The following is a 17225-nucleotide window of genomic DNA, read 5'->3' as shown; positions in this document are numbered from 1 at the left end:
AGATTTAAGTTTGGGTTGAATGTGAGTTAAGTAAAAGTTAGGTTGTAACATAATGCGGTTTGATTCGGTTTGGTTCGGTTTTTAAAATACAAACCGCAAACCAAACCGAACCATGCGGTTTTGTTAAAATATGACCCAAACTAATCCGAATCAAATACGGTTTTTTGCAATTTCGGTTTGGTTTGGTTTGGTTTGCGGTTTTCTATTGGGTTGGTTTGGTTTTGATGACCCCTAGTTGCGTTGTTAACTAAACATGCTTTGTTGTTACTAATAATACACTACAGCATCAAATCTTATGCTTATCTGATTTTGTTCAAAGCCAATATTGTCGTACTGATCTTGATTTTGAATAAAGCGACATATCCTCGTCATCATTGACCAATTGAGGGTTATAATACACATTTTTGCATAAAATAATTTTCTCTCCATCTAAAAGAAATAATTTATTGATAAAATATTTGTTCAAAATTATTAATTAATACTATTTAATACTATTTACATTTTTCTCTCCATGCTAATAAATAATTTAAATATTTTAATAAAGATATTTTTTTCATTCTATGATAAAATAAAAGGAATGCTTTGTTTTGATTTTGGTTTAGCCTATTTTTCTACCATTTTTACCCCTATAATATTGTGTAATTTACTATTGAAACCGTTATTATTAACTTCCACATAATTTTTCTCCTGCATATTTTTTAAAAAGTTAAATTTAAACAAAAAATATCGCTTATATTTTTACATATGTGCAATAAAAAAGTGGATATTTTAAGTTATATAAATTGATTAAACGAATAAGCTAAATGAAAGAAGTTACTTTTATAACTTTTTATGGGTATAGTATAGCAAGGAACTCGTGACATAATCAAAGATTAATAAAATTATCTTCAAAATATATTATTATTTAAATTCTAATAATTGTTCCACTACCATTATTTAAAATTGTAAAGTTTTTTATTCTATAAAATCTTAACTAACAATTTCCACGTTTATTATTGAGAGTTCATTTGTATATTGGTCTCCGTAAAGCTCCGCCACACGAGTTTTCATTTGACAATAATAATTTGCCAAACAGATGAATCATTTAAACACAACAGTGACCAGCACAAACAGTGTAAAAATGGCGACCCATACTTTGCCACCCTGCAACTAAACTTCTGAATTTCATTTCATTTCATTGCTTTGATATTAGATATTATACACAACAAATCCTTTCAACATATATGATTTTCCCTCTTCCATGCAAACTCCCCCAATAAAACTTAGTTGAAAGCAACAAGAAAGGGAAAAAGTGGTCACCAACTTTATGACTTACTACTTAAAGCATTGTATATGTTGGTGGAAATTGCAATTGCACTTGCCACTACGGCAAGTATAATCATACCAAGTGCTATTATTTTGTCCTTTCTAGTTGATATTCCAAGAGCATCCCTGTCATCCAAACAAAGAAAATTAGGATCCTGTTTTATTCCTTTCCATTTTGTTATATTCAATAGGAACTTGTGAAAATTGGTTACCTTAATACAATAGTGCCAGGGAAAATAAAGGCAAGGCACAATGCAGTTGTTGATCCTAAAAACTGAAAGAAGTACCAAATATCTGGTATTGCTATAGCAGCTAGATAGGAGAATACTAAGAGCACAAGAGTGAGAATCACAAATCTCTTGTTGTCCGTGGCTAGTAGAGCCTTCTTGGGGAATAAGAGCTCATCAATGTTGGTTCTTAAAGAGAAATTCACAATAGGGAATACCAGCATAACGTGGAGCGCGTAGCTTACACGAATTAAATCATTGAACAATGAACCGACAGCAGAATCAGAACTTCGATCGAAATTGATTAGAATGTCGGATTGTGTTGAATCTCCAAATAAGAGGTAGCCAAATAAACCAATTATAAAGTAGGTAACAGCACAAAACATTATTGCTAATCGAACTGCAGTTTTCATATCAGATAGCTTTGCAAACTCAAATCCAATAGGATGCACTGCAAAGTAAAACAAAATTACTCATCAGCACAACAACAAGAAAAGGAGAAAACCCTTCTCCACCACCAAATAATGCAAAACACAAGTTAACTAATACCATTGAAATGAAATGTGAATGCTGAGACTACAACAGGAACTGCAGTGAACAAATCAAAGAAAGATGTCTGGTAGTCTAACCGAGGAACCAGTTTAGGAGTTTGTGTTCTTCCTTGCACCAAAGCAACAATAGCCAACCCGGAACAAATGGCAACAAACACCACAGCAAGAAGAGTTGATATTGCAGAACTGTACTTCAAGGATTCTGAACAATTTCAAAACAACACAACCCAAAATAAGAATAATGACTATTATGAATCTATGCCAACGAAACAAGTGCCGAACAAGTACTGACCTACACTTTTGAACAAGACCAATGGAAGCATAACAACAACCAAGGTGACGAGAAGAGCAACTTCCCTGGAATTCCACCAGTGAATACCAAACCACTCTTGCAAAATTCCCAAGTGCACTTCATCTCCACTTACCTTTCCAGATAAAACATCTCCTGTTGTTCCATTACACACAAACATGAAAAACTTGAAAACAAAGTAACAACCCTTATCAAGAAACCAATCTATTTTACATTACAAATATTAAAGAATCTAGCTATAAAGTACCCAAAAAAACACCACTTAGCTAGGTTTGGTTGAAAAAGAAAAGCTAAGTTGAAGCTTTCACAAAAAGAAAAATCTAGAAAGGTGTATTATTTAACTCTCTTAATTTATGATTAATAATTTAATTAAGAGAAAATGAAAGTAATGAAATTTGTTCTAACCGATAATAATAAGGAAGAGAATTAAACCCCCAAAGTTGGTGACTATTACACAAACTTGAGCGGCTAATGCTCCAGCGGGCCCGAAAGCTTCCTTCATGACGCCGGAGTACGTCGTCGTGTCACCGGCATGTGTAAAGCGCATGAGAAAATCCACCGAAACTTCGGCTAGCACAGCCACGATTGCAATTAAGGCGAAAGAGGGGAAAACGCCGAGGACTTTAAGAATCGCCGGGATTGACATGATTCCGGCGCCGATTATGCTCGTGGCAACATTGAATACGGCGCCGGGGATTGAACCGCGGCCCGCCGCCGGAGAGGATCCAGTCAAGAGGGGGGCTTGAACTCCGGCAGACGGGGACATCCCGGCGATGAAGTTATTATTTGGGAGAGTTGAGAAATGAAATGTGGAGTTTGGTTACGTAAATAACAACTGCAACCATCTATTTATATTGGTGTTTTAATATTCAAGATAAACTCTTTGGTTGGTGTTTCTAAGTTTTTATTGACTAAATAAATTTAAATTTTTAGTTTATTTTGACATAACATAATAGTATTAAAATATGATTTTATATTGAATATTATTTCCTGAGTTTTTATTGACTAAATAAATTTCAAATTTTAGTTTATTTTGACATAAAATAATATTAAAATATGATTTTATATTGAATATTATTGTTTGATAGGTTCAAAGTATCCATATTTAACTAAATTTAACCTATAATCATTTTATGAAATATGAGTATAAATCAGATACATTGTCTTTTCAGGAAATTTAAAATATAATTTTTTTATATATAAATAGGATGGGGGAAGTAAAATTTATTGAATATTAATATATTTAATCGGTGTGTAAGTTTGATATATTATTTATTTAAAAATTAAAGTAAATAAATTTTATTTATAATAGAGAGTATATGGAATTTTTTTAGCACACCTAAAGAAAAATACAATGTTAATCATTTTGTTTAGAAAAGTAAGAAAAGTAAATGAGAGTAGTAATCATTTTGTACCAAAAAGAAAAAGGTAAATTTGTAGATATTACAGAGTTTAGTTGGATGTCAATATTCTCTATGAGATTTATTGACATTTAGTCTTATTTTACTATGTGTTCAACTATTTTTTTTGTTGTTGAACTAAACATGTTTCAAAACACAAAACAAAAAATATCTATAGCGATTTATTATATAGCGCTCTTAATTAATGATTCAAAATTGTTAGATAAGTTGAATTATAAGTTAGATGTAAATTGGGAAAATAGAGAAGAATAAAGAACAATTTAGAGAGAAATATTATCGGAATGAAATTGATGAAATTAAATTCTTACAAATATTTGTTATATCCTTTAAATAAGATCATATTACAAACTAAATAACTTCTAGATAGTAATCACGAGAATAGTTAACATTAACCACATGCATAACTAGCATTAATCACATACTGAACTATCATTAACCACATACCGAACTAGCACGAACTACCAGTAATCATATATTAAACTAGTAGTAACCATATGTTGAACTATCAGTAACCACATACTGAACTATTAGTAACAACATACTGAACTAGCAATAACCATGTGTTGAACTATCAATAACCACGTATTGAACTATTAGTAACCACATGTTGAACTATCAATAACCACATTTTGAACTATCAATAAACACATAGTAAACTATCATGCTGAAAACTGAATTACACATCTAATACCCTTCCTAATTTAGATCTCCTAACTTCCTCATTCTCATGAGTCCTTTGAACTTTGTCAATTCCTCTTCATTAGAACTTGTGACCAATAGATTATCCATATAAAGACATAAGATGACTTGGTCTTGCTCACTTGAGCCTTTCACATATACATCATATACTAATGTGCATTTCTTGAAATCTTGCTTGATTAAGAAGTTATTAATCCTCTTGTTCCAAGCTCTAGGTGCTTGCTTTAAGTCATTCAATGCTTTCTTCAGTTTGTACACCAACTCTTCTTGCCCTTTTACTTCAAAACCTAGTGGCTACTTCACATAAACGTCTTTCTCTAGAGGTCCATTGAGGAATGTAGACTTCACATCAAGTTGGTGGATCTTCCAATTTTTGTAAGTTATTATGGCCACAACCAGTCTTATGGTTTCAAGTTTAACAACGGGTGCATTGAATTCATTAAAATCAATTACAGACTTTTGAAGAAAACCTTTTGACATTAACATTACCTTATACTTGACAATTTCACCATTTGGCTTCAACTTCAGCTTGTAAACCCATCTTACATCTATAGCTTTCTTGCCATAGTTCTTAACTAGCACCTATGTGTGATTTTTCTCAATGTATTTTATCTCATCGACCATTGCATCCTGCCAATTCTCATCATGCATGGCTTGTATATGATCAATTGGTTCTTACTCGACCATCATAGCCTCGTCATTTAGTTCAACATCTTCTCTTATGGCTTGATCATGAATTCTCTTATAATCATTGTTGCTTGAAAACATGTAGTATCACTTGCAAGTATACATATTCTTTTAAAGTAGAAAGTGATATAATAGTAAGGATGTTGAACCTACAGGGGGTTGAATTAACTTATATTAATTTGTAAAATTATCTTATGTAAATGAGCATGACCATAAATAATAATAGTTGTTGGTTGTCACAAGTTCAGTTTGTAAAGTAAACATTGGCATAAACATTTTAGTAAGAGTAATTGAGATCAATAATGGAGAATGTGTTGGGAAATGATCTGTTAATATGAATTTTCTATTATGTGTACATGATGTGTTATGTCGTGCCAAATGAGATCAGAATGTGATCTTGTGGTGTATTCCTACAGCATCATAAACATATATAATATAGTAAGGGGATAATTTCCTAATCCTCACTTTTAACTTTAATGCATGTATGGTTTCATTCTAAATATTATCTATGATTGTAAATTTTTATGCCTAAAGTAGTTAATTTAGTGAATATTAATATCCTGCAATTTCTAATCATATTTATCATGAGTTCCATTTGTTGTTGGATTCCTTACAACAACAAGTTTTCATCTTTTCCTAAGTTGATTAGCCAAAGAATCAAATTTATAACAATATAATGCATGATAAAATAAAGCATTAAAAATACATCATTTAACACAAAAGAGTACTTCATATTAACTTCACATTGCTTAACATAAAAGAGTTTAGCTCATGATGAGCTTAGTACATACTTTTATAGTGGATCCTAAATCAAAAATTCTTAAAAACATAATTTAAAATAAATGGAAACCTTAAAGCAACTTCTCCATCTTTTTACGATCTTCAATCACCAAGAGGCAAGTTCTGTCACGCCAGATACTTGTTTCTTATACTTGAGATGAAGAGATGAGAAATTCTCCACTTTCGTTCAGCTTACTTTTTGCACCAAAGTCTACCAAGTGATAATCTCTCTGAGTTTCTTAACCTCCTTTGCATTTTCTTCAATAGGTCCTTTTATAGTCAATTTCTTCTAGGGTTTAGGTGGTGTCTTGGATCATGGGCTTTTGAATAATAATGATTTCTGGTCCAAAGTAATCAGTAAGTGACTTTCTAATTCTCTCTTTTTGTACCATTGTTGAGCAAGGTACAACAACATGTGGGGGACAAAGCATTGTGTGGCAGGTTAGTAGTGTAGGGACACCACAATGGTGCATTGTAGCTATTCTGTGTTTTAGGGAGACAAACTGTCTGTTGTAGTAGTTATACAATTGTAATAATTTTATCTTCTAGCGCCTTAATCGTATCCCCTTTACTTTTCACTCAAATGCATTCCAATTCTTTGGTTGATGCCACGTATGCTCTAAAGCTGTGAACGTCTATTCTTTGCATCCTTCATTGTATCATATTCTCATCTCAAAGTTGGGGTTAAGGTGGTGTTCCACATATGTTGTGCTAGGACTTATCAGAAGTCATTCCTACACAAGTAACAAACACATAAAAACTCACAAACGATAGCACCCACTGTGCTCTTTATAATTAACTCAAAAATTGAAAAATGCATTGAATTAAACTAGTAAGTTACTGAATTAAACTAGTAAGTTACTGAATTAAAAAGATAAAGTCAAGTGTTAAGGCCTATAATACCTCAAAAATTGTGAGTTATCAATCATTAAATCTATCTGATTGAATTCTGGTTCTATTTGATCTCCTAACTTCTTGAGGTTATGCATGCTCATTTGTTATTTCTTGGTCATCGTGAAGGGTAGTTCTAATGTGGCTTGAATCTTCTCCTTCTTGCATTGTATTACTTGGCGTTTTTATCCAATTACATCCTTTATTATCGTCAAATTCCACATCTATACTAATCACCGCCTTATTATCATTTGGTGAGAACAACTTGTAAACATCTATTGAATGATATCCAACTAGAATCATAGTTTGGATTCTATCATCCAATTTATTTTAAGTTGTTCAGGAACATGTCTAAAACACAATGAGCCAAAAATCTTAAAGTGACCAACACTTGGCTTCAAACCTGACCAAACTCATGAGGTGTTTTGTTATTCATCTTCTTTGTTGGACATCTATTGATGATGTACACACTAGTTGAAGTAGCCTCAACCCAAAAATGATTTGGAATTTGCTTGGCCTTAAGCATGATTCTTTCCATTTTATATATACTTATGTTTTTTCTCTCAACAATTCCATTATGTTGATGTGTGTATGGTTCTATAACTTCATGCTCAATCCCTTCTTTTTCACAAAACTTTGCAAATTCAATTGAGTTATACTCACCACCGACATCTCTTCTTAACCTTTTGATTATACATTCTACTTGATTCTCAACTAGCAACTTGAATCTCTTAAAATTGGTTTTCACATCACTTTTCTTCTCCAATAAATAAATCCAACTTAAATCTAGTTAATTCATCTATGAAGGTTAAGAAGTAGCAGTTACCTCCTAGTGACTTTACTTCAAATGGACCACACACATTTGAGTGCACTATCTCCAATTTCTAATGTGACTTCATTGGCAAGTCATGTTTGAATGACCTTTCAGTCTCCTTGGCAATGCAACAGTCCTCACATAACTACTTTGGATTGTAATATTGGGATAAACATACACCATCTTCTTCATGTGCATTAAATTGAGACTTATAATATTAAGATGGTTAAGCCTCTGATTCCAAATTCAATTTTGATCTCATTATGATGTAAAAATGCTATTATTAGAAAATCTAATGGATCACTTTACTGATTCATCAAGTTTGATAAACCAGATTTTGTTACATGTCATGCGATTGCTGCAACTTGTATCAAGGTACCACACATTTGTTGTCTCTTAAGTAAAACATGGTGAAGCCATCAAAATGACCTCTTCTAAATCACTACCACTAGCATGTGCAAAATGAGCCACACCCTTGTCACCTCCATTGGACTCTTATTTGAAGCTAGAATCTTGAGCATAATGACCAAGCTTCTAACATCAATAGTGTAACACCCCAGATTTGATTAAATTATTTAATTGAATTTTATTATTGTTATTTAATTAATTATTTTTATAATATTATGTGCTATGTGATTTTATTGGATTTATTGGGATTTAGTATAGCTTTATTTGGTTTAAATAATAGAAAAATAAGGGAAATAGAGATATTTGGGCAAAAATTGGAATTATTAAGAAATTATAGGGTGTGATTAGAATAAAGAAAAATTGATAGCAAAGTGTGGTATTATTAAAAATGATATTAGGTTATATATATATGGTAAAGTGAGGGAGTCAAAAGTCTGATACGTAGCAATTATGCAATTGGGAAAAAGAGGCAAGAGTGAGAGAAGGAGAACAAAAGTTTAAGGGAGAAGAAGAACACCATAACCAAACTTGTTTAGCTGTCGGAAATTCAATTAATGGGGATTACTCTGATATAGATGTTATTGCATGAAGGGTAGAGAAGGATCCTCATGATCCTCTAGGTTTTTCCTTCGTTGTTGTGTTTTTAGAGATTTGTATATGATTATGAATATTCTATGATAATGTTGATTCTTGATATGTGATTATGTGTTCATGATATAATGATTACAAAATGTGATATGTAAATTGTATGTGAGGTTGGATTTGGTATCTTTCTTGTTAATGTGTTTGGTGATGATGAACACAAAGATATTTTCCATTGTGAATTGATGCTAATGTGTAAATTGCATGAAAATAAGGTATTATTTGTCTACTATATGCTTGATGATGTTGAATTAATTCTGTAGAATGTTTAGGTATGTTTGGCCCTGGTAGATGAGGTTAAGGCATGGTTAGAGGGATTAATAGTTGGAGAAGACGAAGAAAAACATGGAATTTTTGGAAAAATACAGTGGATCAATCGATTGGTATGAGTGAGAAATCGATTGGTTCTTCTTTAAAAAACTGGAATTTTTTGACAGAATTTGCAAAGCAATCGATTGGTATACATAGGTAAACGATTGGTTCCCTTAAAATTTGGAATTTTTTTCCAGAATACAGAGAACAATCAATTGGTTACTTGGTATAATCTATTGGTTCCCTAGGAAATGTGAAAAATCAGTAACAGTGAACAAGGAACAATCGATTGTTCCCTTGGTGTAATCTATTGGTATGCTTCTTGTTTTGACCATAACTTGAGTTTCGTGACTCCGATTGAAGCGCGGTTTGAATTGTTAGAGAGCTGACGCATAGTAATACCCCATAGTGATGTCTTAAGAGGTCAATTTTGTATGTATGATTAATGGTATGAAAAATAGATTAACTATTATGATGATGTTTTAGGGATTGATGGGCTTTATGAATGGTCATGTGCTTATATGTTGTGTTTTGATTGTATGTATGTTTTCTTCATACTTATTTGATTAGATTGAAACCATGTGTGGTATTATGATGAATAAATGTGTAATATTAAATTTATGTGTATGATTGTTAGTTGGTGAATTATGGTCATACATGTGAGTTGTGAATTGTGATTATGATTATGTGTTGTTAAGGTAATTATAATTTCCTGTGTTGAGGTAAGTAATTCAAAAGTGGGGACTAATGTGAATGTTGCATTTCATGTTGTTTATGGTTAGAAGTGGAACCATAATTGTTAGTGTTGCATCATACATATCAGTGTTGAAAGAGGCGAGTCACAGGTTCACAAGTGGGGACCGGTAATCAGTCGGGGTTCAAAAGTGGCAACCCGGGGTACAAAAGTGGGGACCCAGTTCGAATGAGAAACCAATATTGAGTGGACGAGATTAGTAACAAACCTCTAACGTCCAAATTGGTACCACATGCATTGAGTCGAGTTGTGAGTCACATTGCATACAAAAAGGCTATGTGAATTGATCGTTGGTTGTTGTATAAATTGAACGTATGTTGTTGATTATGTGAGTTAAGCTACCCTTGCATTCTTTTCCACTGTTAATATATTTGAGCGTATTCTCATCTCTCTCTCTTTGTTTAATTATTGTTTTTTGCTAATAGATGGATTTTCCTCTGATTTGTAACATCGGGGAACATGTCGTTTAATTTGTTTTGAATTGCTGTTTGAATTTTGTTAATTTAATTAAGTATTTCAATTGAAGAGATATTGAAAGTTTGTGTTAATTATTTGATTTTTGCTGCAAGTTTTGAAATTATTTGGAAAGTGTGCATGTATGTTTGAGTAGCATCCTAAAATGATGATTTTATTCCTTTAAATTAAGAGTCGAGGTTTTAGGGTGTTACATAATAGTATCAAAGCCTAGTTGGTCTATTCGTCCCAGTTTATGTGAATTTGTTTATTTCCCTGACATACAACATGTATGTGAACACTATCGATGCTCATTTTTATTTCCTAACCACTTGCCATCAGGAGCGGGATTGAAACAAGTGGAGGAAAAGCTTTTGCTTCTCTACGATGTTTCAGGTGTAGAAGGTTGGGTCAACATGCCGCTGATTGCAAGAATGCAAGTGTTGCTGAGGTTGTTTTATTTCCCAAACTTGAAGACAGAACGATTTCGAGAATCATGTCCACCCTCAGGTTGATATGTCTTTTAAAGGAGAACGATCAGATGCTCATGATGTAAACTTCGTTAAGAGTAGAGAGCGATGTTAGGGCTAGTGATATGTCTATGGTGTGTGATTTTCCTAATGTTTTTCCTAAAGATATTTGTGACTTGCCGTCGGAACGGGAAACTAAGTTCACCAAAGACTTAGTACCCGATACTAGTCATGTATCAATGGCACCATATTGAATGTATGCGTCAGAGTTAAGTGTTCTAAAGAAAATGTTAGAATACTTGTTAGAGAAGAAGTTTGTCAGAACAACTGTATCATTGTGGGGAGCCCTAGTGTTGTTGTTTAAGAAGAAAGATGGTAGCATGATGTTGTGTGTTCATTATCGGCAGTTGAATAAGGTTACTATCAAGAATAAGTGTCCTCTTCCGAGAATCGATAACTTGATGGATCATTTGGTTGGATCTAGTGTGTTTAACGAGATTGGCTTGAGATCAGGTTATCATCATATTTGAGTGAAGGCTGAAGATATTCCGAATATTGCTTTTAGAACCTGATATGGTCACTATGAGTATTTTGTGATGTCCTTCGGTGTGTCTAATGTGCCTGGAGTATTCATGGAGTATATGAAGATAATTTTTCATCTGTACCTAGATAAGTTTGTTGAGGTTTTCATCAATGATATTCTTTTGTATTCTAAGATGGACATAGAGCATGCAGAACATTTGCGAGTTATGTTAGAGGTTTTGCGAGAGAAGCAGTTGTGTGTCATAGTGTCCAAGTGTGAGTTCTGGTTGAAGAAAGTGATTTTTCTTGGTCATGTGGTTTCTAGTGGGGGAATATCATTGGATCCGTCGAAGGTTAATGTAGTGTTGCAGTGGGAGATTTCGAAATTTATTACAGAGATCAAATGTTTTTTGGGCTTGGCTAGTTACTGCAAAAGGATTCTTGAAGTATTTTTGAATTAGCTTTGCCTTTGACTCATTTAACTCGAAAGGGTCAAGCTTGTGTTTGGGATGCTCAGTGTGAAAAGAGTTTTTAAGAGCTCAAGAAAAATTTGACGTTGACGCTTGTTTTAACTTTGCCGAGTTCAAGTGAATCATTTGTGGTGTATTGTGATGCATCTAAGATGTGTTTAGGTTGTCTGCTTATGAAGAACGGTCAGGTTATAGCTTATTCTTTGAGACAACTGAAAATTCATGAGAGGAATTACCCTACCCATGACTTAGAGTTGGAGATTGTGGTGTTTGTGCTTATAGTTTGGAGACACTATTTGTATGGCTCTAGATTTGAAGTGTTCAACGATCATAAGAATTTGAAATACCTGTTTGATTAGAATGAGCTAAATATGAAGTTGAGTAGATGGATTGAATTTCTAAAGGATTACGATTTTGGGTTGAGCTACCATTTTGGTAAAGTTAATGTTGTGGGAGATCTTGGAAATCGCATATGCAGGGGCTGACAAGGCGAATGTGGTGAGGTTAAAAATTCAAAAACGTCAACTCTAATTAATTAAAATGTAAGAAAAGGAGGTAATCACCAATTATGCGATGAGAATTACTTGATTGGCGAACCAAATAAAGCATGTGGAGAAACTGTTACTGAGCAGAATGTTGTATGAAAAATATTGCGTTCTTTGACGGCAAGATTTGATAACATTGTGATGGCAATTGGGGAATAGAAGGATCTTGCGACGATGAGAAAATAGGAGCTTCAGAGCTCTCTTGAGGATTATGAGCAAAGGATGGATGAGAGAAATGTCAACAAGGCAAATATGGAGATTGCTTTGCAAACTTGATTCAATGAGAAAAATAAGAAGTCTAAAGAAAAATGACCCATGAAGAGTAAAGGGAATTTTTAAAATTTTGGTGGAAGAGAGTTTCAAAATTCAAAGAATTCGGCTAGTCAAAAGGGTGAAAGTAACTGCAACAAAAATGGCAGTCAAGGCAACTTTAGAGGTGAAAAAGGATAGTTTGACAAGAGCAAGGTGCAATTCTTTAATTGGCAAAAGCTTGTTCATTATGCAAGAGAGTGTAACACAAACAAGAAGGAACCTCAAGCAGATGAAGTCAAGGTTGCAAGACAAGAGTTTGACTATGATAACACATTCTTAGTCATGATCACAGAAGGGAACTACATAAGCAATAGGTTGCGGGACAGCAGCAGCAGTCGTTCCGGGAATGGTGCAAAAACATGTTGTAACCGGTTACGTAAAATCTGCAACCGGTTACAAGCAACAGAAAACGTTAGGATGAGTGCAAAAGAGGTAGTTCAGAGTAGCATGAATGGTATTTGTACTCCATTTGTTCTACGTATATTATGAGGAGGAAGGATTGGTTTGTCATAATCAATCAAGGCATCAAGAAAAAAGTGAAGTTTGCGGATGACATCACTCTAGCGGCCAATGAAATCACTGATGTTTTGATCATGAGAATGGATGATGGGCATTCCTTGATCAAAGATGTATTGTACATTCCAGAAATCAAGTGTAACTTTTTAAGTATTGGCCAACTACTTGAGAAGGGTTACAAGATTCACACGGAGAACAAGGTGTTACATGTTATGGATGCAAACGAGATTTTGGTCCTAAATGGCTTCCAATAGAACTTTCAAGATTAAGTTGAAGGTTATATAGCATAAGTGTCTTGCTACACCGGCTAGTCGAGAAGAGTGGATACGACATTACCGTCTTAGACATCTCAATTTTAGAGATCTCAATGCATTGCAAAAGAAGGAAAATGATAACGGGATTACCATTCATCAACATGCCGGCTGAAATTTATGAAGATTGTGTGCAAGTGAAGCAACACCAGGGTAAATTCATCAAGGATGCAGGTTGTAGAACCAAGCATTACTTTGAGATGGTGTATTCCAATGCGTGTGGGCCGATGCGAGTTGATTCGATTGATGGCAGTAGATATTTGTCACATTCATCGATGATTATTGTAGAAAGCTATGGACATACCTAATCAAGAAAAAGGATAAGGTATTCAAAGCGTTTAAGAAGTTCAAGTGTATGATTGAGTGGTAAAGAAGTCATAAGCTCAAAGCTCTCAAAACTGATGGTGGAGGCGAATATGTCTCAAATGACTTTAGAAAGTTTTGTGATCAAGACGGGATAGTACATGAGATAGTACCATCCTATACACCGCAGCAAAACAGCGTTGTTGAAAGGAAGAATCGATCGATTATGAACATGGTGAGAAACATGTTGAAAAGAAAGAACTTGTCGAAAGAGGTACGGGGAGAAGCGGTATCTACAGCTTTCTATTTGTTGAATATGTATTCAACAACGAAGCTTGAGAATTTACGGGGACTCTTCATTTCATCATGACATGTGGCAAATAATAATTTGCCCAACAGATAAGTCATTCAAACAAAAATTAGGTTCACAAAAAAGACACTAACATATTGTTGTAGAAATGGTAACTCAAATTTTGCCATGATGTTTCATTGCTTTGATGTTTGATATTATACACAACACTTCCTTTCAACATATATGATTTTTACAGCAAGGCATCCCAAACTCAGAAAATGCACCTAGAATGTTTTTACCCCTACCATACCCTATCTCTCCCAAAAAAACTTTCTGTAGTTGAAAGCAACAACAACAGAAAGGGAAAAGAGAACACCAACTTTATAACTTGCTACTTAAAAAGCATTGTATATGTTGGTGGAAATTGCAATTGCACTTGACACTACAGCTAGTATTATCATAACCAGTGCTATTATTTTGTCCTTTCTTGTAGATATTCTAAGAGCATCCCTGTCATAACAAACAAAGAACATTAGAATCATGATTTATATTCCTTCTCAATATGATATATTCAACAGGAAGATTATGAAAATAGGTTACCTTAAAACTATAGTGCCAGGGAAAATAAAGGCAAGCGACAGTGCAGTTGTTGATCCTAGAAACTGAAAGAAGTACCAAATATCTGGTATTGCTATAGCAGCAAGATAGGAGATTACTAAGAGCACAAGAGTGAGAATCACAAATCTCTTGTTGTCTGTGGCTAGTAGAGGCTTCTTGGGAAAGAATAGTTCATCAACGTTGGCTCTCAAAGAGAAATTCAGGACAGGGAATACTAGCATAATGTGGAGTGCATAGCTTACACGAATTAAACTATTGAAGAATGAACCAACAGCAGAATCAGCACTCTGATCGAAATTGACTAGAATGTCTGATTGTGTTAATTCTCCAAATAAGAGATAGCCGAATAAACCAATAGTAAAGTAGATAACAGCACAAAACATTAATGCTATTCGAACGGCTATTTTCATATCAGATGGCTTTGCGAGCTCAAATCCAATTGGATGCACTGCAAAGTAAAATAAAATAACTCGTCAGCACAACAGGAAGAAAAGGAGGAAACTCTCATCCACCACCAAATAATGCAAAGTTTAAGTTAATTAGTACCATTGAAATGAAATGCGAATGCTGTGACTACAACAGGAACTGCAGTGAACAAATCAAAGAAAGATTTCTGGTTGTCTAATGTAGGAACCAATTTAGGAGTTTGTGTTTTTCCTTGCACCAAAGCAACAATAGCCAACCCAGAACAAATGGCAACAAATGACACAGCAAGAAGAGTTGATATTGCAGAACTGTACTTCAAGGATTCTGACAAAATTCAAAACAACACAAGATAAAAAAACAATAACAAATGAGTCTATGCCATTAAATCTTTTCAATTCAGAACAATGAAACAAGCGCGTGCTTGGAATAATTGAAAAACACTGACCTACACGTTTGTACAAGACCAATGGAAGCATAACAACAACCAAGGTGATGAGAAGAGCAACTTCTCTGGAATTCCACCAGTGAATTCCAAACCACTGTTGCAAAATTCCCAAATGCACTTCATCTCCACTTTTCTTTCCAGATAGAACATCCCCTGTAGTTCCATTATACACAAACATGAAAAAAATTAAAACATGATACAAACAATAATGAGATGTCTTCTTTGGGTCAAATTAGATGTTTCCTAAAATCAATGTTTTAACATATTAATGTAACACTGAAATTGAACAAAACTAGTTCTACTTATCAAACTGTCAAAATAATTGAATTATGATAAAGTCTTTATTTGTTACACATTTTTATGATAAAGTCTGGTATTAAAGTTCTGATTGATTTTTAAAGCACACTATACGAATTTTTTAATAGATAATTTATATTATTTTATAAGATCTTTTTGCAGTTATTAAAAGTGTGATTTTTTTTAGTTTAATAGACATATGATTAGTGTAAAACTGTTGTATACTCCGTTCATCTCAAATTATATATTATTTTGATCAATTTATATAAATTAAAAAAGAATTATTACCCTTTTACCCCTTGTTATTTAGGACATTTTTTATTTCTCCTTATAAAATATTTTTTTTGAAGAACAACCTTGTTATTTCAAAATACTAACAATTTAGTCTTTAGAGTCAAAATCCATAGGTTTTCTGCAGATTTTCTTTCGGATTTTGACTAAAAAACTAAATTGTTAATATTTTAAAATAGCAAATTTGAATTTAAAAAAAATATTTTATAAGGGTAAATCAAGAAAGTGTCTATATAACAAAGGGTAAAATGGAAATAACTTATTAAAAAATTATTATAAAAGTTATAATAAAATAATAGTTTTTTTAAAAAGTCACTATCGTAAATACAATAAGCAACAAAAAAAGATGATACTACTATTTTTCACTAATCAATGGCATTAAACAAACACTCTTAACTAATGATAGAATTTAATGTAAGAAGAAAAAGAAAGAAAAATGGTTCTCTTCTTACCGATTATAATAAGTAACAGAATTGCACCTCCAAAGTTGTTAATAATGATACAAACTTTAGTGGTTAATCCTCCAACGGATCCAAAAGCCTCCTTCATCACACTCGCGTATGTTGGCTTTATTCCGGCGTCCGAAAAACGCATGAGAAAGTCGACGGAGATTTCAGCCAGCACCGCCACGATCAGAATGACAACCAGAGCAGGAAACACTCCGAGAACTTTTAGGATCGCCGGAAGTGACATGATTCCAGATCCAATTATGGAATTAACGACATTGAATACCGCGCCAGGTATGGTGCCATGCTCCACCGCCGATTTTGATCCCGGCAAAAGCGGGATGTGAACTCCGGCTGACAATGACATTCCGGCGGTGGAGTTTTTGAGTTGGAAAGAAAAGTGGAGTTTGTTAAATGAGTAATTGAATGTTACTGTTCATTTATATATTAATTTTTTTAAGTAAATACAAAAATCATTTGGTTGGATTTGCGTCTAAATGCATAATTAAAAAAAAATTCTATCATGAAACACATGATTTAGTTATACTAATTTTTTAATTAAAAGAAATGCAAGTTCATTTGGATGGAATTGCGTCCAGATACATAAATATATTTTCAAGAAACACATGAATATTGAGCTAGTAATATCATTCATGAAACACATGATTATACTAATTTTTTTATAAGAAAAAAATTTGGTAGAAAAT

General features: G+C 33.3%; 2 protein-coding genes across 2 annotated transcripts; both read right to left on the bottom strand.

Annotated features, from left to right (window-relative positions):
• Positions 1–1150: 1150 nt before the first annotated feature.
• On the bottom strand, positions 1151–3235 carry LOC131661991 (amino acid transporter AVT6D-like). The gene is made up of 5 exons (XM_058931656.1): positions 2799–3235; positions 2376–2528; positions 2082–2285; positions 1518–1983; positions 1151–1431 (listed from the first exon to the last, which is right to left on the bottom strand). Exons 1-5 carry the CDS (start codon positions 3157–3159, stop codon positions 1305–1307), a joined length of 1311 nt encoding a protein of 436 aa, XP_058787639.1. The 5' UTR covers positions 3160–3235; the 3' UTR covers positions 1151–1304.
• A 10930-nt stretch (positions 3236–14165) lies between these two features.
• Positions 14166–16951, bottom strand: LOC131656163 (amino acid transporter AVT6C-like). The gene is made up of 5 exons (XM_058925923.1): positions 16525–16951; positions 15485–15637; positions 15160–15363; positions 14596–15061; positions 14166–14505 (listed from the first exon to the last, which is right to left on the bottom strand). The coding sequence occupies exons 1-5, from the start codon at positions 16883–16885 to the stop codon at positions 14391–14393; spliced, it is 1299 nt and encodes a 432-aa protein (XP_058781906.1). The 5' UTR covers positions 16886–16951; the 3' UTR covers positions 14166–14390.
• Between the last annotated feature and the right edge of the window lie 274 nt (positions 16952–17225).

This window comes from Vicia villosa, linkage group LG3 (genome assembly GCF_029867415.1).
Source record: "Vicia villosa cultivar HV-30 ecotype Madison, WI linkage group LG3, Vvil1.0, whole genome shotgun sequence".
NCBI classification, from domain to species: Eukaryota; Viridiplantae; Streptophyta; class Magnoliopsida; order Fabales; family Fabaceae; genus Vicia; species Vicia villosa.
This window is presented reverse-complemented; position numbering and strand designations above follow the sequence as displayed.